At 32.8% G+C, this 22779-nt stretch overlaps 4 protein-coding genes across 6 annotated transcripts in view; 2 read left to right on the top strand and 2 right to left on the bottom strand.

Moving 5' to 3' along the window:
• LOC137577279 (G-protein coupled receptor dmsr-1) overlaps positions 1-22779 on the top strand; it is a 61735-nt gene that overhangs the window by 24258 nt on the left and 14698 nt on the right. The gene's annotated exons all lie outside the window — the stretch shown is intronic.
• On the bottom strand, positions 5260-5609 carry LOC137578111 (uncharacterized). The gene is made up of 2 exons (XM_068291756.1): positions 5477-5609; positions 5260-5394 (listed from the first exon to the last, which is right to left on the bottom strand). The coding sequence occupies exons 1-2, from the start codon at positions 5607-5609 to the stop codon at positions 5303-5305; spliced, it is 225 nt and encodes a 74-aa protein (XP_068147857.1). The 3' UTR covers positions 5260-5302.
• Positions 16149-18291, top strand: LOC137577278 (vascular endothelial zinc finger 1). Its single transcript, XM_068290702.1, is given in 3 exon segments — positions 16149-16578; positions 16650-17604; positions 17607-18291. Coding segments are annotated over 3 exon segments (1695 nt in total). The 5' UTR covers positions 16149-16452; the 3' UTR covers positions 18221-18291.
• LOC137578138 (uncharacterized) lies at positions 20612-21032 on the bottom strand. The gene is made up of 2 exons (XM_068291786.1): positions 21021-21032; positions 20612-20896 (listed from the first exon to the last, which is right to left on the bottom strand). The coding sequence occupies exons 1-2, from the start codon at positions 21030-21032 to the stop codon at positions 20612-20614; spliced, it is 297 nt and encodes a 98-aa protein (XP_068147887.1).

Here is a 22779-nt window from a genome sequence, read left to right as displayed (position 1 = left end):
TGATGGTTTTGGTTACCCGCTTCTCCCTAAAAATACTATTAATTGCTCATCAAATTCTTGGCTAACCGTAAGAATGTATTTACTTATATCTTTAAAAACAATTAATTACAGCAACATAAACGTTAACTGGAAACGAGTTGGCTAACGCTGGAGTTCTTCTGTGGCTAACGCTATAGGAAACCAATCAATGCGAGACTTTATTTATGGTCAACACACATGGGCCTGAGGCACTTTGATTATTGGAGCCCTTGCAGACCCAAAACTAAAAAGTGATTGGTTATGGCTTTTTCTAGTTGTCTGTTTGTGGCTAGTTTTGAAGTGGAAAAAAATTAGTTTCCCCAATGTATCATTTTGACGCAGATTTGGTTTTAGTCAATATTTGAAAGAAAAAAAAAATCAAAGTGAAAACTTTATCCCATTCAAAATGTCGCATAATAAAAAGCTTGGCTTAAAAGTTTGAAAGCGACAATTATTGTTAGCAATGTCAAAGAGTCAGAAACACATTTATTGAAATATTTTATATGAATCAAGTTTTTGTCAATTTTTGTTAACAAGAAAGGGAAAATAATCCCTTTTCTCTATGTATATAGTAAAACACTTTTAAAGCATTGACTTTTAAATTCATGTTGACCTGTCATGCTCCCCATACTTTTCTTCTTCCTGATTTTAAAATGTTGGCAACCCCTAAAATACTTTTCCTTTTTTAGAAATTTGAATCGACTTCCTAACATTCTTAAGCTTTATCCTTTCAAATTCTTAACGATGATGAGCTTAAGTGAATCTTAAACCTCAATTTATGGACTAATGACATTCGTTTATGTTAGCCTTACAAGAAAAAAATGTCTGCATAACGTCGGATCTGCATTTATTTGATTAAATTTCACTAAAAGAGTCAATAAGCTGCATAAAAAACTTTTTCCTACAACATATTATAACCCAAATTACCGACAACTTTGATGCAAAGTTTTTGGTTTATAAATAAACTTCTGAAAGATGCAAAACTTTAGCCAAATATTTTCTTCTCTTTGCAATGACAAAGTTAACAAATATTTTCAATAAATTCCTTTGGCTGTGGCCAATTTTGTGTGGCTAAGTCATAAGGATTTACTTTCAATATATTAGCAGAGACTTACTCCGAATATAGACCACGCATAAAAACCCCTTTTGCTGATGCCAAAATGTAATTTATTAAGCTTCTAAGAATTCCTAAGCCTATAGATGCTTTGCGAATTGGGCAGGAAAAAGTTACCTGCCATTGCAGGGTAAGGGAATATTCGTTCTTTATAAAGTTTGCTAGGACATACAATTGACATAAACACAGTAACCTTTTCGAATATTTCAGTATAAGATTAACCACTTGGAAGGAGTCGAAAGGGTCACCTAATAGTTTCAACTATCTGTTACAGGGCATTCCATATTCGATTCAATTTACTAATCAGATTTACACATGCTTTGGCTTTATATTTGTATATATTTTTTTTTTTGTTGTGCGTCATTCGCAATTCACCCTCTTTACTTCTTGCGTGTTGGTTACTGTTGGTTTTCTGTCTCCTGGCTCATGTTATATTTACACACGTGGGCCACGCCCACATGCAATTTATTTCACTTGATTGCCCACTGTGAATTCCGTTAGTGACAATTTCAGTGACAGACCTCAAATCTTTTTATTGCCTTCGAGGCCATAAATAAGCAATGGTATGAAACACATTGCGAGGGATTCAGCGACATTGGCGGCTTCTCTTTAACACATTTGATAAGTGCAACTAACCCACCAGCCAATGATATGCATTAAAAACATATATAGTATCGAGATATATCAGGAAAAAAAAAAAAAACGAGAAAAAAAAATCTGAAGGCCACAAAAAAAGCGATTGCACTATAAAGGACACAAGTTCGCTTTAGACTAAGAGCTGGGTAAACACTTGAAACTGAAATTGCTGGGCGAAAGTTTTCATTTTGTTTTTTTTTTTTTTTTGCATATATGAGATAAGTCTGGCCTAGACGGAAAATCCACTTGCCACACTCTCATGCATATAATCAACTTTGTGAGCTCTTGCGAGGATGCAGATAAACTTAGTTTCTTTTTTTTCGTTCTCTCTTTAGTTACTTTTTGTTATTCTGATGGGTGGTAAATGGCAACTTCTTTTGTTTCTTGGCAAACGTGACCGGAAAGTATGAAAATAGAAACAGTAAACGAACTAAATTTTAATGAAAATAGACTAAAGGACTTAAGTTTATAAGAATAACTTGCAAGTTTTGTAGCAAATTTTAATGTTTATTGATGCATTTTATATTATTTTTGCAAATTTGTTGGCTAACAAAAGCTAACAAAAAACAATTAATATCAACAGAAAAAAATGTTGTTAGCAAATAGGCAAATTTCAATATGTATACATTAAAATAAAAACATTGATTGTTATGATAAAGAAAACTAATTAAATTAAGCAAATAGCAAAAAATGTAATTCATTTAAATTTTAAATTCAATATTACTTATTTTAATTTGAATCCAAGCTACGCCCTTGAGTGACGACTTGTTTTTAGTCTTCACATTACATCTTGCATCTTTCCTTAATGTTTATATTCTCTCTTACTCTCGCTTTCTTTACTATTCTCTTTCTCAATTAACTTGGTTACTAATGTAATTAGTTGTTCTCGTTGTTCTCGTTAACGTCAATTAGTGAGAAAAGAACCAATGATTCGTTTGAATTTTCTTTAGCCTCAGTTTTTTCCTCACTGTGATTAGGTCAAGTTAGAAATTAAGCTAAGCTTCCATTGAATTGACTTGCATTCGCTTTGATGCTGTAAAAAGAAAACAAACCAATACAGGGTGCTGTAATTTTTTTTGGACGCTGTTTACGCAAATGCCAAAAGCACAAAGTGGTTCAATCGCATAACATCAACAAGGCAAAATCCATCAACCATCAGTTGATACAGCGTTCTAAAGAACAAAGAATTGTATTTTGCAGCCATGGCAACGAAATTGCAGCAGGCAGCAAAAACAGATAACAGTCTGGATAGGGGTTTATGAAGAGCATAGACTGCCCTAAGGCATGAAATGACAAAAGGCAAATACAGAAGGCAGAAAGTTGATGTTTAGAGTTGGACCAACAACTGAAAGAAGATTCTGGCACATACAAACTTAAGAGCAAAGAGTTAAACGCATTTAATAGCTGTCTGCATCTAAGTTCTTAACTAACGCCAATTAGGACATGTTTTCCTTTTGCCTCAAGTCAATGTTGGCACTTGCACTAACTGTTTAATTCCTCATTAAAAGCACTTTGCATAGTTTACATTAGCCAACGATTATATATTTAAATTAATCAGTTTAAATTGCAAAACGATATAATTTAATCAAACCAACTGAAATAGATTGAAACATTTCATTATCTGTATTAATTATAGAAATTTGGTTGACTAAACAAATAACTAACTGGACATATGTAAATTTGTTAATTGAATTCAATGATTTTAGGCCAAACGAAACAAATTATTTTGTGGCACATGTAAATTAAATGCAATTAATTGTAATATGATATTCAAGGTATAATTAATAATTTAAAAATAATATGTGGTGTCAATATTTTTATTCAAGAATCCAATTATAAATGCTTTAATGGTTTCAATTGGTATTCAATCCTTATTTTTTAATTAATAATTTAACACATTAACTAATTGGCTTGATTGGAAGTTTTTGTTTTGTTTGTTCTTGTTGTTGGTAAACGAACGGGATTTAAACTTTGTCAATCATATTTGCATGCTTATTATGAATTTAATTGACATTTTAATTTTGATTATACAAAAGAAAACATTTTAAATTTGAAAAAAATCCGTTGCAGAATTTTGCCTTTGTATATTCCTGATCTGTGACATAATAAGTTGGGAATATTATATGTTAAACGAATTCTTTACACTGTGCGAAAAAATGTTAGCAAGTGGAGAAAAACTATACACCAAAATCGTTTAGGACACTTCGAATTGATTACATTCAATCCTTAGTTTAATACTAAATAGTAAAGCTCTGGGTAAGCCTAGCAATTGATATAGGCTCCGTGACTTTTTAGAATGTTAAATTCATTGTTCATTCATTTACAAAAAGAGAATAATTAACAAATATTTCGTTAAGAAAATTCTAAATAAAAAATGGTCAAAAACTTTTAAACTATTGAATCTATAACTTTGACAAATATTAAACGATTTCTTAAAATTATGAATCTTATCAAAAAGCTTTCCAATTGGAGTTGTTAGTCCTGCTAATTATTAACTTATATTTTCAACTGAGACATGGGATGCCAAAGAACGTAAAATTATTGTGAGACTGGGGTATTGTCTTACGAATAAACACAGTCCCGGTTAGAGTTTTACAATAGTTTTATTTAATGTTAGGATAAGTATTGGTTTTTAGATAATAGTAGATATAATTTATTATTATTTAATGTCTTTCGTCTTTTCGTCGTCTGTACGTCTTACACTTTCGGCTTTTCGTCTTAAACTTTTGTCTTCTTAATACTTCTTTTTCTGACCGGCTTGCCAGATTCTCTCGCGCTTTTTTGAGTCAGCTGACTCAACTAGGGCTGGCTGAATAGGATTGCCAGACCATTCCCACATTATATTCTAAATTTTAATTTCATTAAGCTTTAACTTAGACAACTTTTTAAGATATTGGTGAAAATACAGTCTAGGAATTGGTAAAAATTGTTATAAAGGTGTCTCACAAATTTTCCAATAACTTTAACTTTACGAATTTGTAATTTTGTAAATTTTTTACCAATTATTAAAATAAATAAATCAATATTCTTATTCGAAAATGATTTTATAAGTCTGCATTAAATTCTCAAAAATTAAAAATTGTCTGATGGGGATTATGTATAATTTTAAAAAGCGAATGAAAAGTATTTAAGTCAATGTTTGATCGATTTTCAATCATGTCCTAACATTTATATACAAAAGTGTTCTTTATTTTGGGATAAAATCCTCGAAAAAATACAACATTTCGTTGGTTTTCAAAGTTACATCGAATCAAAATCTATTTTGCTTTTTAATAAGATCTTAAGGCTTTTTTTCTCTCACAAAATTATTTCTCTAATGAATAATACTTCTGAGGATACACGAGGTAGAGACACAAGGATTCTGTTTGCCCATTTCACTTCTAGCTTATAATTTTGAACTATATTATTTCAAAGCAAAAGAAAATCAATACCAATAGATACATTTTTTCATTTAAATATATATTTTATTTTATCATTTGTTCATTGGCATTTCGAAAACTAAATTTTAGGTACATGGCACAAAGCAAAGTCACATCAATAGTGAGCCACAAAGGTGTTGGGGTCAATTAGAGTGGCCACTTCCCATGGATGGACAACTGATTTGCCTGGAATACGATTGTATGCAGCTATGGCATTGAGTAGAGAGAAATCGAAATTTTATTTAAATGTTGGTTTTTTTGTGTTTCTCGTTTTTGTTTTTGCACTTACCAATTATTTTCTGTATGGCAGTTTGAGCATCCAAAATTTGTTCTGGTGCTGGAGCTGGAGCTGGAGCAGCCTGGGCAGAAAGGACAAAGGCAAAGAGGATGACAGCAAACAGAGCAAAGAATTTCGACATCATATTTGTATTTTTTGTAATTTTGTTATTTTCTTTTGCGTTGGTGTTTGCTCTCTGAGGTTTAATCAAAGTCTAATTGGTTTAGGCGGTTAGCCTAGTCTATTTATACCAATCAACAACAAGTAGAAATTTCTGTGGGTATAATGTTAATTTCTGGTTTGCGGCTAAGCCACGGAATGTCCCAAAAACATTATCAACAATACCAAAACAAAAAAAAAAAAAAAAAAAAAAAATACAAAAAACGAAACCCGTTTCGCTAAAGAACAAACGTTTCTTTAGGAGTTTGGGAATTTCGGGACAAGGAAAGTTCACTAGACAATTTTGTTTATAAACATTTTCATATATTTCGCATATTTTTGTTTTCTTTAGTTGATTTTGCATAAGAATGTTGTTTGGTCGCCCACCGGGTTATTGTCCCACCACCAAAGCAAAGCAAACCAAACCAAAGTTTTATCTTTTGTTTTGGTTTGGGCATTTCCCCAAAACAAAAACAACAACAACCAAAAAAAGACGCAACAAGATCAAAGCCCAAAGCCGAGAGCAAATTTGTCGCCTAATACTAATTTATTCACCAAAAGAAAAAACCAAAACCAGTTAAAACCAACTTAAAGAAAGTGAAATACTTTTGTTCTGTGCAGAATCTTTTTTTGTCGTCCGTTCAAAAACATAAATTATATCAGTGGTTTTGTTTTTTTTTTTCTTCTCATTTTTAATCTTTCTTTTGGCCACCTTTGACAATGCCGAAACATTTAATACACTGACAGATTTATTAAATAACAACAACTAAGTATATTCTTAGTAAAAATTAGTTTGCTTCTTTTAATAAATAAAATTAGAAATCAGTTGGGTCAAAAGAAAGCATGGCCTTAAAGTGGAGTTCTGAACCTTTCTTTTTTGGGTTGGTTTTGTCAAGTTAAGAATTTAATTTAATTTATTAAACTTTTGTTAATAATTATTCATTCAAAAGAAGTTTAAGGTTTATTGAAATCATGATACAGTCTTTTAATCTCTTTAAACCTGGAAAACTAAAGAATTTTAGAAGGAACAATCTTTGAAAGTAATCTTTCTGATGATTTTGGGAATCTATGACATAAAAAATTGGCATATATCAAAGTATCAAAAGTTTTACCTTTTACTTTTATTGTACACATAGTTAAATACTTAAATGAGAAATAAGATAGAAATACAGAGAATTGCATTTTAATTTTCCATTTCAAGCCAAAACTACTGAAATTATGAACAATCTAATCATATTTTTAACTTCATTTTGAGCACCTACCATTCGGCAAATTTAATAACTATGTGAATCTCAAGGAGACTAAACGTCTCTAGTTTCACATTTATGGCGTGCAGCAATATTCATGGAAAAGGGATCCAAATAGCTTCCTATTCATTACTTTTCTATGCTCAATTTAATAGAGACGACCAACATTTCTAAAAGCTATGTTTCTATGGCAGCTCATCATAGAGAGACGAAGGCTAACAAAAGGCATCCACTGAAGGCGAAAATGAGTTTTTCGTGTTGAGAGTGCGTGTGTGTGTGGGTGTATGTGTGTGTGTGTAGGATGCATTTAAGGTTCGCTTCAGACGAACATAAACATTGTGTGACTTTAAAATAGTTTTGAAATCTGTAAAAATTTTCACAAATGTCTTAAACATCTTCAGCTCTTAGATACCAACGAGCAAAGTCTGCTCATAATCATCACGTGTAACTGTCAAAAGACTTTGAACAACTTTTATTTTTTTTTTGGCAACAGCTGTAGTGGAACATTCACCCGGGCTTTTTAGCCGACATACTCCCCTCATCTGCTGTTAAAAGTTGTAATAAAAAAATTTGACAACGAATTTTTCACCACACATGCTTTTAAGTACTCTCTCCTCTTACACCCCCCTCCACCACAGAGCAAACTCACCGAAATGGCAATCAATTTAAGTCTAATGCAAAAAATTGTCAGCGCCAGTAACAGCAAAAAATAAAAAACAGATTGAGATATATATTAGAGTAAATATGTATATATAATATGATTCTTTTCCTGTTGATGTTGTTGTTTATGAATTGTTAATCAAGTGTGTGAAGAGGCATGAGACTAATGAGACAGCCCCCATGCCCCTCATCGCCAACCGAGCAGCCATCCAAAATCGCAACCGTAAAGCCTGCTTATCGGCATGTTTATGGATGCCGCACACTCACACTAACACACACACGCTGAAACACACACACACACACACACACATTGGAGCACAGCACTTGACAGTCAATATTAATAATAATGAACACAATAGATCGCCTCCCTCCTTGCCAACCGCCACCCGCCACCCGCCATCCATTTCGCCTACTGTCACAAACACAAACGCACTCACTCAGTTTTCCCCAGTTTCATTTTTGATATCTGAGTGTGAGTCTATCGTAATGCCTCTAACATTATTTTTGGGCCGTGTGCAAAAAAAAAAAAAAAAAAAAAAAAAGAAATTATTGTATAAAAAAATACCAAGAGAATTAGCAGCAGAAGCATAAACATATTACCCCAGGGTTTCTATGATACTCTGTAAATATAGCGTTAAATTGGGTATGATAAGAACAGAATGAATTGTCTAGAAGTTTGTAACAAATCTATCTCATTTATTAGAACTATCTATTTCTGATCTTATTCATCTTAGTCATGTAAGTCGTAATCTAGGTTCCCCTAAGTTTACCTTATAATAATTAGCTCTATCAGCCAGAACAGAACCATCCAATAAGGTAAATTAAAATAAAGCAAAATTGGAATACTTTCAACACTTTGAAGTTATTTGTAGGAATTAAGTTCTGAATGTTTCTTAAAACCTTATGAAATTTAATAGAATGTTCCTTCAAAGGCTTCACAAGAAGGTGATTAGTTTAATAAAAACATTAATCATCTTAAAAATATTCATATTCAATTCAATTCGCAGACTTCTTTTAATCTAAATAAATCTCGAAAAACCATGAGTTCCAAGGTTTGGGTAAGGGATAACAAATAAAAAAATAACGACCTAATTCACCTAACAAATAAATCAAACGATAATAAGGTTTAAAAACTGTTTGAAGAAACTTATTTTTTTAATATTATGCATCTATTTACGTTAGCCCTATCTATCTACGTTTTTAATGTTTCAAAAACTATTTAAATTAACTATTATTGAACACACTAGATTAATAACCTTATTCGCTTAAGTTTGGCATCTCTTGATCGGAAGATCAAAATCAAAATTCCTTTCAAGTTTCGGTTTCCTGTATCCCGTAGAGCTTTTAATTCGTCTATCTTTTCTATATCTATATCATATATATATATATATATATTTATAATATCGCTGGTATGAGCTGAGATTTGTCTAGGTTCGTCTCTAGAACTTTCAAGCATTCTAATTAGTATAAGCACACGCTGTAGACTAAACTAGAAGTGCAAATGTCTTAGATTGAATAATTCCAAATCATTCGCTTACAAAAACAGGGTATTTCACAAACATTTCCAGCCATTTTTTGCCTGTTAAATTATGTGGGTCTATGAAACATGTTGGGAGTATACAAAAACAAATACATATGTATGTATGTATGTACATATGTTTGCATTTTGTAGCCAATTTTGCGTAGGGTAGAAAAGGATTATATCTCTTTGGAGAGTTGGCGAGTAAATTTTCAATGAAATGAATATAAAGCTGGAAGGCATTTTGCATAATTTTATCTGTCGGATAAGAAGCTTCAACATTTTGATTAATGTCGAATTAATTAGCCTGAACATTAGCATTAGCATTTATTATATTTCCTTCTTATACATAGAATAACTGTGTGCATTCTGTGTCAAGTGAGGAATTGCCTTTGGGTGGCATTTCCAATTAATTTTATCTAAAAGAGCAGCTAATTGCCAGTATCAAGTGAATTCTCACAAAGTTCATCCTTAAAACATTTACTAATTTTAGGTAGTTATATACGCTTTGCAACATGTAATTCCATGAAATCCTTTACCGGCATCAATTGGCCTTGGAAAAGCTTTCACTTGTTCTAAGATAATTATAGCGATTACAATTCTTGCTAAATCTCTTTCCCAATAAAAGACAATTAAGAAGATGTTGCGCAGGTCTGAAAATTAAATTTGATGTGATTGGAAAGGAACATAAATTTAATTTATGAATTAGCGTATGAATAATAATTAATTATACAGTTAAACGGTTGAAAATATCAAAAAAATACCAATGTGCAACAAATTTAATCCAACAAATTAAAAATAATTTTAAACTTTTTATTTTTTAATAAACTTTTAATTGTTATGACTTTTGCTTCTTTTGCATTGTTAAGCTTCTCAATTGACTTTTGATTAAAATCAAATATTTGTTTGTACATTTTTGGAAAATGTGCATGAAAATAAGGTAATTTGTTAAAGAAAAAGATAATCTTGATTTAATGGAGCTCATTTATGAGCTAAACGTGGCTAAGGAATTCCATTAGCTCACCTTTATGTAACAGAATTATGGCCACTTTAAGAATAAGCGTAAAAACGAATGTTTTTTGTTATTTTTTGGTACAACATTTCCTTGTCGCCTTTTCTTTGGGATTGTTATTTTTTTTTGGATATTCTCTGTCTTTTTTTGGTTTTGTTTCTGCTCATTAAACATTTTCACTGGCTAACGACTCATTAAGCAAGAATTTCACTTGCATTTAGCCAAGTCCTTTTGTGACTTTGGCCTTAATTTCAAGATGAACATACATATCTCGACTCATATGCAAGTGACATCCAACAGAATGAAATAAAAGATTAATTAATGATGAAGAGAGAGAGAGAGAGAGAGAGAGAGAGAGAGAGAGAGAGAGAGAGAGGGAGAGAGAGAGAGAAAGAGCAGTGCTAATTACTAACATTTTGAATAGAATGTACAACATAATTAATTTTCCATAACATGTCTAGTCCAACGAAAAAAAAAGAAAATATTAACTTGCTAATAAATCAATGAGAGGGAAAAAGAATATGAGAAATAAAATGGCATACTAATGCGTATGTCAATTTTCATTAGAATTTTCCTACATATGCAGATAAATTCGATTTATTCACTTGTCTCGCTAATTCAGTCAGTGAACCTTCACCTGTCAGGTGCAAATTCACAATTCTTTTTGCCCCCATTGAGGCCACAACTTTAATACAATAAATAAAGCATTGCCAAGCTTTAAGGTATCTTGACCAGACTAAAGTTCGGTAGGGCCAAGCTCAGCAGGAGGTTAGGGCGGGGGCAGATTGATGTGGCTAACTTTTTTGCAAGTATCTTTGCATATTTTTTTTGATGGATTTCGGGAGAGCATTAGCCATCAGACATGAAAATGCCGTTAAGCTCGAGTTTGTTTAATATTGCTTTTTTATTTTTCTTTTGAGGAAAGTCGGCCTCTTCCCCAGAAAAAGTGATACACGTCGGGATGTCATCTCAATTGTAAGACAGACTGACAACGGAATGACATGCATATGTCGGCCCGTCCTTCTAGTCCTATCCAAAAAAACAGAAAAGGAAATATTTCAAACGGTAGTAGATAGTTTTTTTTTTCTTTAGCTGCGGGGGGGCGAACTTTTATAATTTACAAATTCCGAGTTCTTTTCATTAAAATAGTTTTCATTCAATTTGCATATTAAATAAAAAGTTTTTCTGCTTTAATATTGTTTAACCTTTAGCCATCTTAATCGTAAGGTTCGTTAACTTGTGCATAGTTCGGCTGCCACACCCTGCGTATACTTAATATTTAGATATATGTACATATGTATGTAAGTATATTCATTATTCTTATTTCTCCATAACAAAATGTTTCTTAGCTGCTAAATGAATTCTGTTTTATTATTTTATTTCAAATCCTTGGTTTAATAATAAATATATCAATATGGAGAGTAAAAAGTGAAATGAAGCTAAAAAGAAGTTTTAAAAAATTAAAACCAAATTGGAAATTTACTTGAAATTTTAAAAAGTGGAGTTAAATGAGTTTTGAAAATGTCGACCAATTGAAATAAAAATAGTTTAAAAAATTTCTCTACTCTTTGTTGCCAACACTAGTCTTCAGTGTTGGTAAAGTAAAAGAAAAGCAGTCGAGAAAAAGTATTGAAACGAAAATGCTCGAAAAGAATTTGTTTTACTTATGTAGATTAGTTTAGCAGATTTTCGTTAAATTAGTTTTCCTTGGCAATTATGGTTTAAACAACAAAATAAACAACAAATTATTTATTGAGTCTTATTTTAGGAGCAACAAAGTTGACTTTAAATAAATTGTATTTTCGACTTGCCATAACAATTTAAACAACGTTTCTCTGTAATTACATTATTATTATAATTACAATTTGTTTACCAAATCAAATTTCACTAAATTACACATTTGTTTGTGGCATCCGAAATACCACGTGCTTTGGCTTTGTGATTGTTGTCTGAAAATTTGTTTTAATTAAATAAATATATGCATATAGGAATGGGCACAAACATTGATTTTGTTTAAGGGGTTTAATACCCACTAATACAATAATTGAATTGACAACAATAGGGATTCCATTCAATAATCTATAAGCCAGCTTATGTAAGTGGTTGCAATCATCTTTTTGCAATTCTCAACTGGTTTTGTGTTTTGTAATATTGTGCTTCTTGCTGACCTTTTGCGGTGCATATGATTTAAAAATCTTCTAGCTTAAGATTCACTTATGACAATTCTTTTTCTTACAATTTAATATTCAAACGGATTATGGTGCACCACTTAAGTTATTTGAAGTTCTTTTAAACTTTGTCTATCAGAAGTTACTTGGCGAATTCTTTATGTAGCCTGAGACCTTTGAAAATAAAGTTTTTTGTTTGACTAAAAACTTAAAAAAGAATGTTCTTATCGCATTTCAAGCTGCCAAGTGTAAGAGAGAAGCAGAGAAAGAGAGTTACTGTATATCCTTTTGGCCAACAAATGTCACGCCTCTGGCTGATGTTTGCTCCTCTATGTACTGTGTGTTTAGGTGCTTTTTGGCTTATTCAATTATCTGATGTGGCAAAAGTATGTATCAAATGCACATGTACGTGCTTCTCTGGAAGTAAGTAATATCCGCACACACACACACACACACAAACATACTTTTAGCCCATATAATATGTCTGTTTACATTTGGATATTTACATTTCTGACATGATGAAATTGCAAATGTTACTTGAATCGGATTAAATGTGTTACCAATATAAATATGAATTTGGTTTTAACTTCGCTTGATCTATGAAATATGCAAAACAAATGCAAACAATTGTGCATTTGTTTATTTTTCTTTTTTATTTTTGGGTCAATAGCAAAAATAATTTATTTGTAAAGCAATTTTTTAATCAGACTCTCTACTCTCTACTCAATTCATTGAAATAAAATATGCAAATTTAAATTGAAACATAATTTATTATTCCTTTTAGCCAACAGTAGAATTTCATTGTGTTTGCTTATTATTATTTTTATTATTTATAAAGTTTTTAATTTGCATTCAAGCGTCAATTAGTTAAGGCTCTCGGAAAGTATCAATGGGGCAAAGACAGTTAACTATACAGGTATTTGGGTATTTATAAACTCTCCTTCTATTATTAGTAGATATGTATTTATTGTACAAAGAGAACAAACAATAAGTAAGAACTTGAAATTAAAGCAGCACAATAGCTAAAACTTTTCTAGTGCTTCCTTGAATGAGTTTAGCTTGGAAAATGAATAAGTTTTAATTAATTGATTTTAAAGGTCACACAAAGTGAAATTAATTTCCTTGTTAACGAGTGCTGTCAGCCATTAGAGGGAAGTCTTATAACCAGGTCTAAAAAATATTTCATAAACTGTGACAAGTTTGAGAAAAGTAATTGTGAATATTTTTCATTTTTCTTTTGCATTTCCTTTCTTCATTTATTTCCTTTGTCACTCAAATAGCTAAAGTGATTAATGAGAGACAGGTGGGGTTTGAATAAACATTCTTTTTCGTTTTTTGAAAAGTTAAAAAATGTTCCATATCCGAATGAATCTAGTTAAATTTGTTATTTTCGACTTTGAATAAAATTTAATGGATATTTTGACAATTTGACAGTCACGAGTTTAAGTAAATGAAGTACAGTCTACAAGAAGGTTTTTGAAAGGATCAAACATTTAAAGGATTGTGGGGTATTAGCCCATAAAATAAAAAAATCCCAATTTCAATCCCAACTGCCAATTAATCCCTATGCCAATTTATATCCCAGAATCATTTCAGTCAGCCCCATACTCCGAAAAAGCGAATTCGAATCTGATTACTATAAAATAGAATAATTACACTTAGAAATTTTTATTGTATACACTGACTTCTGGCCTATAAAGATCTTAAAGAAGAGTTATAGTTTTTCTCTTTCTGGTTAAAAATTCCTCAAAAATAAACCCACAAATCTTGTCTCTTGCAATTCTTTAAAAGGATATGAATAATTCGATATTGATTTAAAAGAAGTTATTAACTAAGCTTTAAATTTCTTGTAACTAGTCAATTTTAAATATGCCAAACTTTAACTTTGATTCAAATTCATTAAAATGCCTTCAAGAAGTGTTAAAAAGTGACCTCGAACTAACTAAATTAAAGCCATAATGAATAAATAAAATTCAATTTGATTTAGTTCGAGTTCCTTGAACAAGTTTTCATAATGTTTCGTGTAGATACGTTTCATGTTCGTTTAAGCCTTTCAACAAGCAACATATGGCGTCTGTTTGCTATTCAGATGAAGTTGGCTAAAGGGAAAGGATGCTGTTGGCTCCTGAGTTGACGCTGTTGCATAATTAATCATTCTGCGAACACGCCGCCTCTGGGGGGAAGTTGGACGCGCATGTCATTTTCAGTTGACATGGTCGTCGAGTGTCGTTTTTTTTTTCTATGGCCGTTTTTTATTTTCTGTTATCACTTCCAGCCGGCGGCAACGGCTTCGACGTTGAAGGCAAACCCTGAAAGTAATGCTATATTTATCTTGTTACTTATACCATCTAACCAAACAAGGCGTCAGAGAAAACTTGCCCAAACCAACAAAGCGGGCCCAAACGCCAGCCCATGGCACCCCATTCAACCAACCGGAAACCCATCTACAATCACAGCCGAGAGCTAAACAGGGTCACCATGGCGACCATGTCAAATGATGGTTTTGCTGTTTCTATGTTGAGGAATGTAGACATCCTCGTGCACGTTTCTCGCTGATAATTGTTGACGTAAATCAAGCAAAAAAAAAAAAAAAAAAAACAATATAAAGCCTAGAAAAAACGAACCATGAAAGGAGGAGAAAGCTTTAACACTGACAGGACCTGTTAACGCAAATGGACCATTGCCAAAGGGAGGGCAAATGGAATGTGGGGGGTCGGTGTGTTGTTGGGCTCAACACGGTACTGATAATTGAAATTAATGTCCAATGAATATATATTTATTCCATTTTTTTATTTCTTGATTTTACTGAAATGTTCAAATTGTTTTTAATGACAATATTTACATATGACCAAAGTGGAAAAAAAAAACCAAAGGACACTTTGTCCTATTTAAGTGCAAAAAAAAAAAAATAAAATAAATAAAAATATGTACACACTCTAAGAGCCTGGATAAACTATATTCAGCTCCGCCCACTTTCAGTTGCCTTTGAATTTTTGTTAAATTCTTATCACTTAACCAGATTGTTTTGCTAGTACTATGTATGTGCTTTCTTTAAACAGAGTGACTAAGCTGCTTCTTTTGCGTGTGCTTAAACAACCGAGCAATATTAATATGCTCTTTTCACCTTACCTTATTTTTATTTTTCCTTTTATTGAAGTGTATATAATAAAAATGCGAAACATTTCTGCAAAAGTGTATCAAAATTTATGCAAATCACGTTTTATTTTTCTTGTAAAGCCGCTGCGGGAAAGCTTTTCCAAGGAACTCATTGTGGTAGAGGTAAAATGGTTTTGAGAGGAGCGGAAAAACAAGAAAATTTTATGGCTAACGATGAGAAAGTTGTAAACTTTATATAATCCACTTTACAAGTGTTATTTCAATTTGAAAACAAAATTGTAATTTTGTTCAAAAAGCATTCATAATTCGCTATGTTTAAATGGAAAAAAAACAAGTTTGCCTTTAGCATTCGAATTTAAATTCAGAAAAAGATAGAAAAAATAAAGGATTGAGATAGCTTCTGTTTTTTTTATATAGAGAAAAATATTTGTTTTTCAATTTTGCATCAGTTTATACAACTTAACTTTAGCATAAAAAAAAGTCCATTACATTAAATTAGCATAACATACAAATTAGAGTTAGGAAATTTTGTAATAGAAAAAAATAAATGAGAAAAATATAAATTTCATTCATTCAAATATTTTCTTTTATTTTTAATAACATATAACAATTATCATTCATTCCGTTTATGGCGTTATCCTTCATAAATTTTATTTCAGATCAAATAATTGAAATTGGCTTATTTAATAAATAATATTTATGTAGATATTTATTAGTTGAATTTTTCCCGCCACTTATCGAGTACTTTTGAGCATGCGCCATGCCTATCGGAAAATGTTATCGATACCTGATTACCGCACACAGCTGAGAGTGAAAAAAATATGGCTGCAGTACAGGCTTACCTCCGCAAAAAGTTAAAAAAATTGAAAATTTAATAAAATAAACTAACGATTTTTAATTAAAAAAGTGTGCAAAAGCAAAACCAATTAACACATAAACGATAAATTGTTAAAATTTCGTTGGAGAGGGAAAACAATTCTAAATAATTTGGAATTATTGCATTTTACCGGCGGGGCGCCAAAAGAGCTACGAAAACGGAAACATAAACGAAAACAACAACAATACGAAGCAAAAGATTAATAACAAATAAGTGAAATTAATTCAAAATGGAATCGGCATTAACAAATGGAAATGCCAATGCAACAACAGAAGAAGCAGCCGCAGCAGGAACTCAAGAAGCAACAAATGTGGCTTCGGACGCTGCTGGTGGGATTATAGAATACCTGGAAGAGGTTAGTATGAGAGGGAGGAGTCGAAGAAGGTGAAGCAATGACTAAAAATTGTGTGTTTGTTGCTTTTGCAGGGCGAAGCCAGTGCTGAAGATGAGCCAATGGGCGAAGTGGAATATTTAGAGGATGAAATCCCTGAAGAGGAAGTTCCTCGTCTTATCAATGAGACTAATAAGGAGATTAGTAGTAAAAATACGAAAGACGATAAAACTGATGCCAAGGGGAAGTCAACTGTCACCGAGAGTGATAAACCTGTGGAGTCAACTGAAGGTAAAGAGGTGCAGGAATCAACTGAAGAACAACCTGTAGAGAGTAACAAGGAGAAGGAAATTACTACCGAAGAGGATGAAGAGAACAACGAGGACGATGCCGAAGAGGAAGACGATGGTGAGGAGGGGGAGGACGAAGAGCAGCAAGATGAAGAGGGAGACGACGCCGAGGACGAAGCAGATGAAGAAGCAGAATTGATTCTAGGTGATGAACCCACAGCCAAGGATGATAATAAAACTTCACCAGAATCACAATCTGCCACCGAAACGAAGCAAAAGAAAGAAGAAGAGCCCGTCGATGAGAATCAATGTCGTGTATGCACCACAAAAGATAGCGAGCAATTGGTCAGTTTGTTTAAGAAGTCATTGATACCACCGGCAACTCAAACGCCCGCTGAGCTTCTGCTAGTCATTTGTCCCAACCTAAGCATAGCTCTAAAAGATTTTATGCCCCAATTCATATGCCGCCATTGTTTGGCTACCCTAAATATGGCTATCAAACTGAAGACTCAACTGGAGACCACGGAAAAGGATCTGCGCAAGCGTTTATCGCGTAGTAAAAACAAAGTGCGACGTCCCCGTGGCTATGTGGTCATTGATGCTCCCGTGTCTAGTTCAGCTAGCGATGAGGAGGAAGAAGATGATGTGGAATTCAAGGTTTCGGATGTGGCCAATTCGAGTAGTGCCGATAGTGATTCCGCTGATTCGGATATCAGTGAAAAACGGAAACGTGCACCAGGCCGCCCGGGAAGACCTAAAAAAGGCAGGCCGACGATGATGCTGGCAGCGGCAGCGGCAGTGTGGGAAAAAGGAAAAATCTCGGCTCCTCACAGGGACCCTTTGAATGTGATTTCTGTGATATGAGTTTTCCCCGCAAGCAATCTTGGGTTTTGCATCGTAAAACCCATATATCCCATCGCAATGACTTCTATTGCCAGATATGCAATAAGCGTTTCAAGGTCCAAAAGGCATATAAAACTCACATGGAACGTCACGATCAGGAGCGTTCACAATTCCGCTGTGAACTCTGTTCGCAGATATTTAAAATGCGCTCCGAACTGAAGCGTCATATGGCCATAAAGCATGATGAACATGGTGTCATCTATGAGTGTAAACGTTGTCAACGCACTTTCCTAACCCAGCAACGTTTGCAGCGTCATCAGAGTACAATGTGTACGCGTTATCCACCCCAAGAGAGTAACCAATATCATCATCAGCAGCAACAACAACATCATCATCAGCAACAACAGAAACATCACTACCAACAACAAGCGCACAGTAAACGGGGTGACAATACTTCATCCCAAGGCAGAGATCTATTCAAATCGGTGGCCCCATTGACAACAACCTATTGGAGCGATAGTTTCTCGGATTAAAAATCACACATTCAGACAATTTGCATCATTTATACCTTAAATAATTGTAACGAAATATACAAAAAAAAAAAAAAAAAAAATACACAACAATCAAATAAGTTTGAATTCTGCATGTCTCAAAAGTCTTTCTATATAGATATATATAAATTTCGCTTTAGCGATGTTTTTAACAAAAATTCATTATCTATTTGCATTATTTTTGTTTAACAAAACAAAATTAAACATTTTTTGTTGTATTTTTTCATTCATCATAGAAAACAATTATTTAATCTTCTTATGGTTTACTTAATTAATGAATGGAACTACAACAAGAATGAAAATCTATAAACAATTAAAATTTAGAATGCAATTAGCCACTGAAAAGGGCCTTGAAAATGGTTTAACAAAAAACAAAACAAAAATGTTTGAATTTAAATTTTTACATCTGTTGTTGTGTTCAGTTTCAAATTGTAATTTTAATTTGCATATCAACATAGGATACAGCTGAGGGAATTTCAGACAATTGTTTCATCAATTGTTTAGGATGCACGTGGTTTTTTATATCCTCGCTAGGGAAGCATTAAAGTCTTGGAAAGTTATTAAAGAGGCATAAAAAACGAATTTAATATGCATATATGTACAGTAGACACTTGGTTGGGTGGATTTCAGTTAAACTCGATCGATAATGCTTTGAATAGAATGTCAATAAATTGGCACTTCAGCCTTTTTTTTGGTTTTCTTGGAGAGGTTTAAAATAAAGTCAAGGAAGAAACAAAACAATGGGCAAACAAGTCCTTTTAAGCAAGATATCTTAGGAAACAAGAATGGCAATTGACCCTTGTTTAGTTTAATTAAGATGAAATTTCGTTAAATTTTGTGTGATCATTTTATTTAAATCACTTAAAGATAAAGCTCAATTGGCCGTTTTTTGAGGAATTTAAAACAATATGTTTAAAATATATTGTCTCGATCCTCCGCACCACTAGACTATACCTGCTCATGTGTCCCTCAAAAAGGGATATCACTGTACAAAATGAGAGTTCTTTGGAGAAGTGCAAATAACGCGAAAAGTATAACAATATTTATGCTTTCAGCTAATCGTGATCTTACAGTATCATTCCAAGTATCCAATTAAAGTAATTGAAAACTGAAGTCGATTACTTAGACTAAATTTAAAAAATAAGATACTTTAAACAATTTAAAGTCTAACTGAGGAGGATTCGAAGGAGATTTTAAAGTCAAACCTCTTGCTACTTCCGACTCTAGGTCCGAAACTAAAAACAATTATGTTTTCATTAAAGAAAAGTTCAAGTCAACATTACAATCTCTTTGCAAACTTTCTTAAATATTTAACAAATATTAAAATTTTATTGATTCAACTATTTCACTCCATTACGGTCTCAGTTAGAAAATATTGAAACTTCAATAACTTTTCCAATTTTTCTGAATTTTTTAAAGATGTTTTAAATGGATTTTCTGAGACTTAAAGTTAAATTAATATGTTTGTATATACCATATACAATTATCCAACTTAAAAAGATTTGTTTTTTTGTTAACATATTTTTTAGTAATTTATAGTCTTAATATTCTCCCAGTTGGATTATTCAGACGTTTTAAATTCTTTTGGAATTTTGTTTGCCGGCTCTAGAATTGATAATTAATATTCTGTTTATGTCATTTAATAACAAAGTGAATATTTCTTTTTTTTTAAACTTATTAAAAAAGTTGGTAATAACTAAAGCTTAGTGCAAGTTTGATGTCATAAATTTAAGGCTTATAATATCGAAAGGATTGCATAGAGAAAAGTTGAAAAGCAGGACTAGGGTAGGATGAAGAGAAAGAGAGTAAGATTTAGCAAGTAAATGGCTGGCATAAATTGGCATTTAGAGCTCATTTATGTGGACTGCATTGCACTATAATCATAATTTAGTTGGCCCAGTTGCAAGCACAAAATCCTTTTGGTCCCATCTCACCACTTCATCCTTCTGTAAATTGTTCTAGTTTACTATTACTATAGAAAGTAAGTATTTAACTGCCTTTGCTGCTGCTTGCTGTTTATACCACATGATGTGACATTTGGTGCAGAGTTGGCAAAGTTGCTGAAACCCGCAAGAGCCGCAAGGACAAGTCTTGACTCTTGGCCACTTTCGACATAAACAAGCCCCAAAGAAGCAAACGGTCTGCGGTTGAGAGAAATGTTGAAAAGTCTTAAATTTTGCAGAACAATTTTATTGGGCAATTCAATAATAAAATGGAGGGAAATGGGAAAATGTACACAAACAAAAATATTAATATTAAGCCGCCTTTTCAGTTAGTTTAGTTGCTCCTGCTGTTGCCTTGTCAACATGCTGCTGCTCATTATTTTGTCATTCTGTGCTTTTTTGCTACCTCATACATCGAGATGTTGCTGTCCTAGTAGTGTATGGAATGATAAGTTGGCAGATGATAGGACAAAGGATGATGTGCAATGAGTGGCGCGTGTGCTATGAGCGGTGCATGCGAAATCAATGGAGCATGATGCACAATAGTCGGTGCAGCGGCCACGTAATGTGAGGTGTGTGTCACCAGTGGGGCGTGGTAGCCTAGACCCAATGTCAGGCCACGTTTGGCCTTGACAGAGGACTCCTCAGCGCCGTCATCAGCAACTGGAGCAGGTGCGGCCCAGATGGCAGCAATGCCAGCAATAAGCAAAATTAACTACACATTGTAGACAAGCGTAAGCAAAAGGAATTTCCATTTCCAAAGTGAAAAATGTCCAAGAAGAAAAATTGCACAAAATTATTATCCATTCAATTGTAAATTCAACCAAAACTAAACTTACCGTGAATTTCATTCTCTTCTACTATTCTCTACACAAAACTGTGGCTAAAATGCAACTAACTTGAATTCACCATGTTCTCAATGCATTTATATACGTTTTTGCCTGTCTATGGCCAACATAGAAACGCACTCCAAACAAAAAAAAAAAAAAAAAAAACCGACGCCAAGTTGTACGCACTTATTAGATCAAAAAAAAAAAAAATCAAGAAAATAAAGTATTTCAATTTTCAGTTTTGCCCACATCAAGCAAAAAGGAAAAAAAAACGAGTTGGCGAGACATGGAAAAACTTTATGGACAGCTGGACAAGTCTGTCAGAGTTTTGTTTTTCCATTTTCAATCACTCAAACTGAGCGACGGCATAAAATTAGCCTCTAAAGTTGTACTTTTATTAATTGTTTGCCCATTTTCAATAAATTAAACGTTACATTTTGTTTTTCTGTTTCTTTTGCTCTTTCCCTAAAAGGCAATTTTTCAACGGAAATGATTTTTATCACTTTTTGATATCTTTAGATAAATGAGAGATTTAATGGAAATTTCAGAAACAATTTGGCTTCTATTTCACACTGAATTAATAGGTTTACTGTTTCTTGTTAGTTTAATTGATTTCATATAAAATATTTACATTTATTCACTAGTTAACAGCAGAATGAAAACTGAGTTCCGAAGATCATAGTCAATGTTTTGGCAAACTGTTTAAAAATAGTATTGTTTTTTTTTTTAAATCCAATCCAAGTTATCAGCTCAGATCAATCGTTTTGAAATCAAAACAAGTGTAGATAATTATGGTTAGATTTCAACTTCAATTTTAAAAACTTTGTTGGGTCTTCTAAGGGGTAGAATGAAAATGAGCTTAGTAAATCAGTTAACCTTTTGAATTAAACATTTAAATGGATTATTTAAAAAGACAAGGACAAAATTTATAACAATTAGGACTCAACTTTTGGTTTGCAATAACTTTCATTCAATTGTCAAGACCTTTTTTTTTGAGAGGTCGGTTGCCAAAATGTTTAATAAATTTGATTTTCTCGGCTCCCAAGAAATTTAATGAAGAAATTTCTTCAGTTATTATACCCTTGCAAAAAGGGTATATTAATTTTGGTCAGAAGTGTGCAACGCATAGAACGAAGCATCTCCGACCATACAAAGTATATATATTCTTGATCAGCACGACGAGACGAGTTCAACTAGCCATGTCCGTCCGTCCGTCCGTCCGTCCGTCCGTCTGGATCAACGCAAACTCCTCCTAGACCGTAAGAGCTACAGAGCTGAAATTTTGCACGTAGGCTTGTATATACTGCAGGCGTTGTATATCTCGGATTCAGCCGGATCGGACCACTATATCATATAGCTCCCATACAAACCCCAAAGTCACGAACAGTGACTTTTCTCAATAACTTTGTTATTTTCTATGCTATTATCGTGAAACTTAATATTAGAGAGTTTACTACGCCTATAAGCGACTATGCCAAATTTGATCAAGATCGGGTGACTATATCATATAGCTCCCATACAAACGGCCAAGTCACGAACAGTGACTTTCTCAATAACTTCGTTATTTTCTGAGCTATTGTCGTGAAACTTAATATTAGAGAGTTTACTACGCCTATAAGCGACTATGCCAAATTTGATCAAGATCGGGTGACTATATAATATAGCTCCCATACAAACGGCCAAGTCACGAACAGTGACTTTCTCAATACCTTCGTTATTTTCTGAGCTATTGTCGTGAAACTTAATATTAGAGAGTTTACTACGCCTA

Source organism: Drosophila tropicalis, unplaced genomic scaffold (assembly GCF_018151085.1).
Source record: "Drosophila tropicalis isolate 14030-0801.00 unplaced genomic scaffold, ASM1815108v1 contig_593, whole genome shotgun sequence".
Taxonomy (NCBI): domain Eukaryota; kingdom Metazoa; phylum Arthropoda; class Insecta; order Diptera; family Drosophilidae; genus Drosophila; species Drosophila tropicalis.
This window is presented reverse-complemented; position numbering and strand designations above follow the sequence as displayed.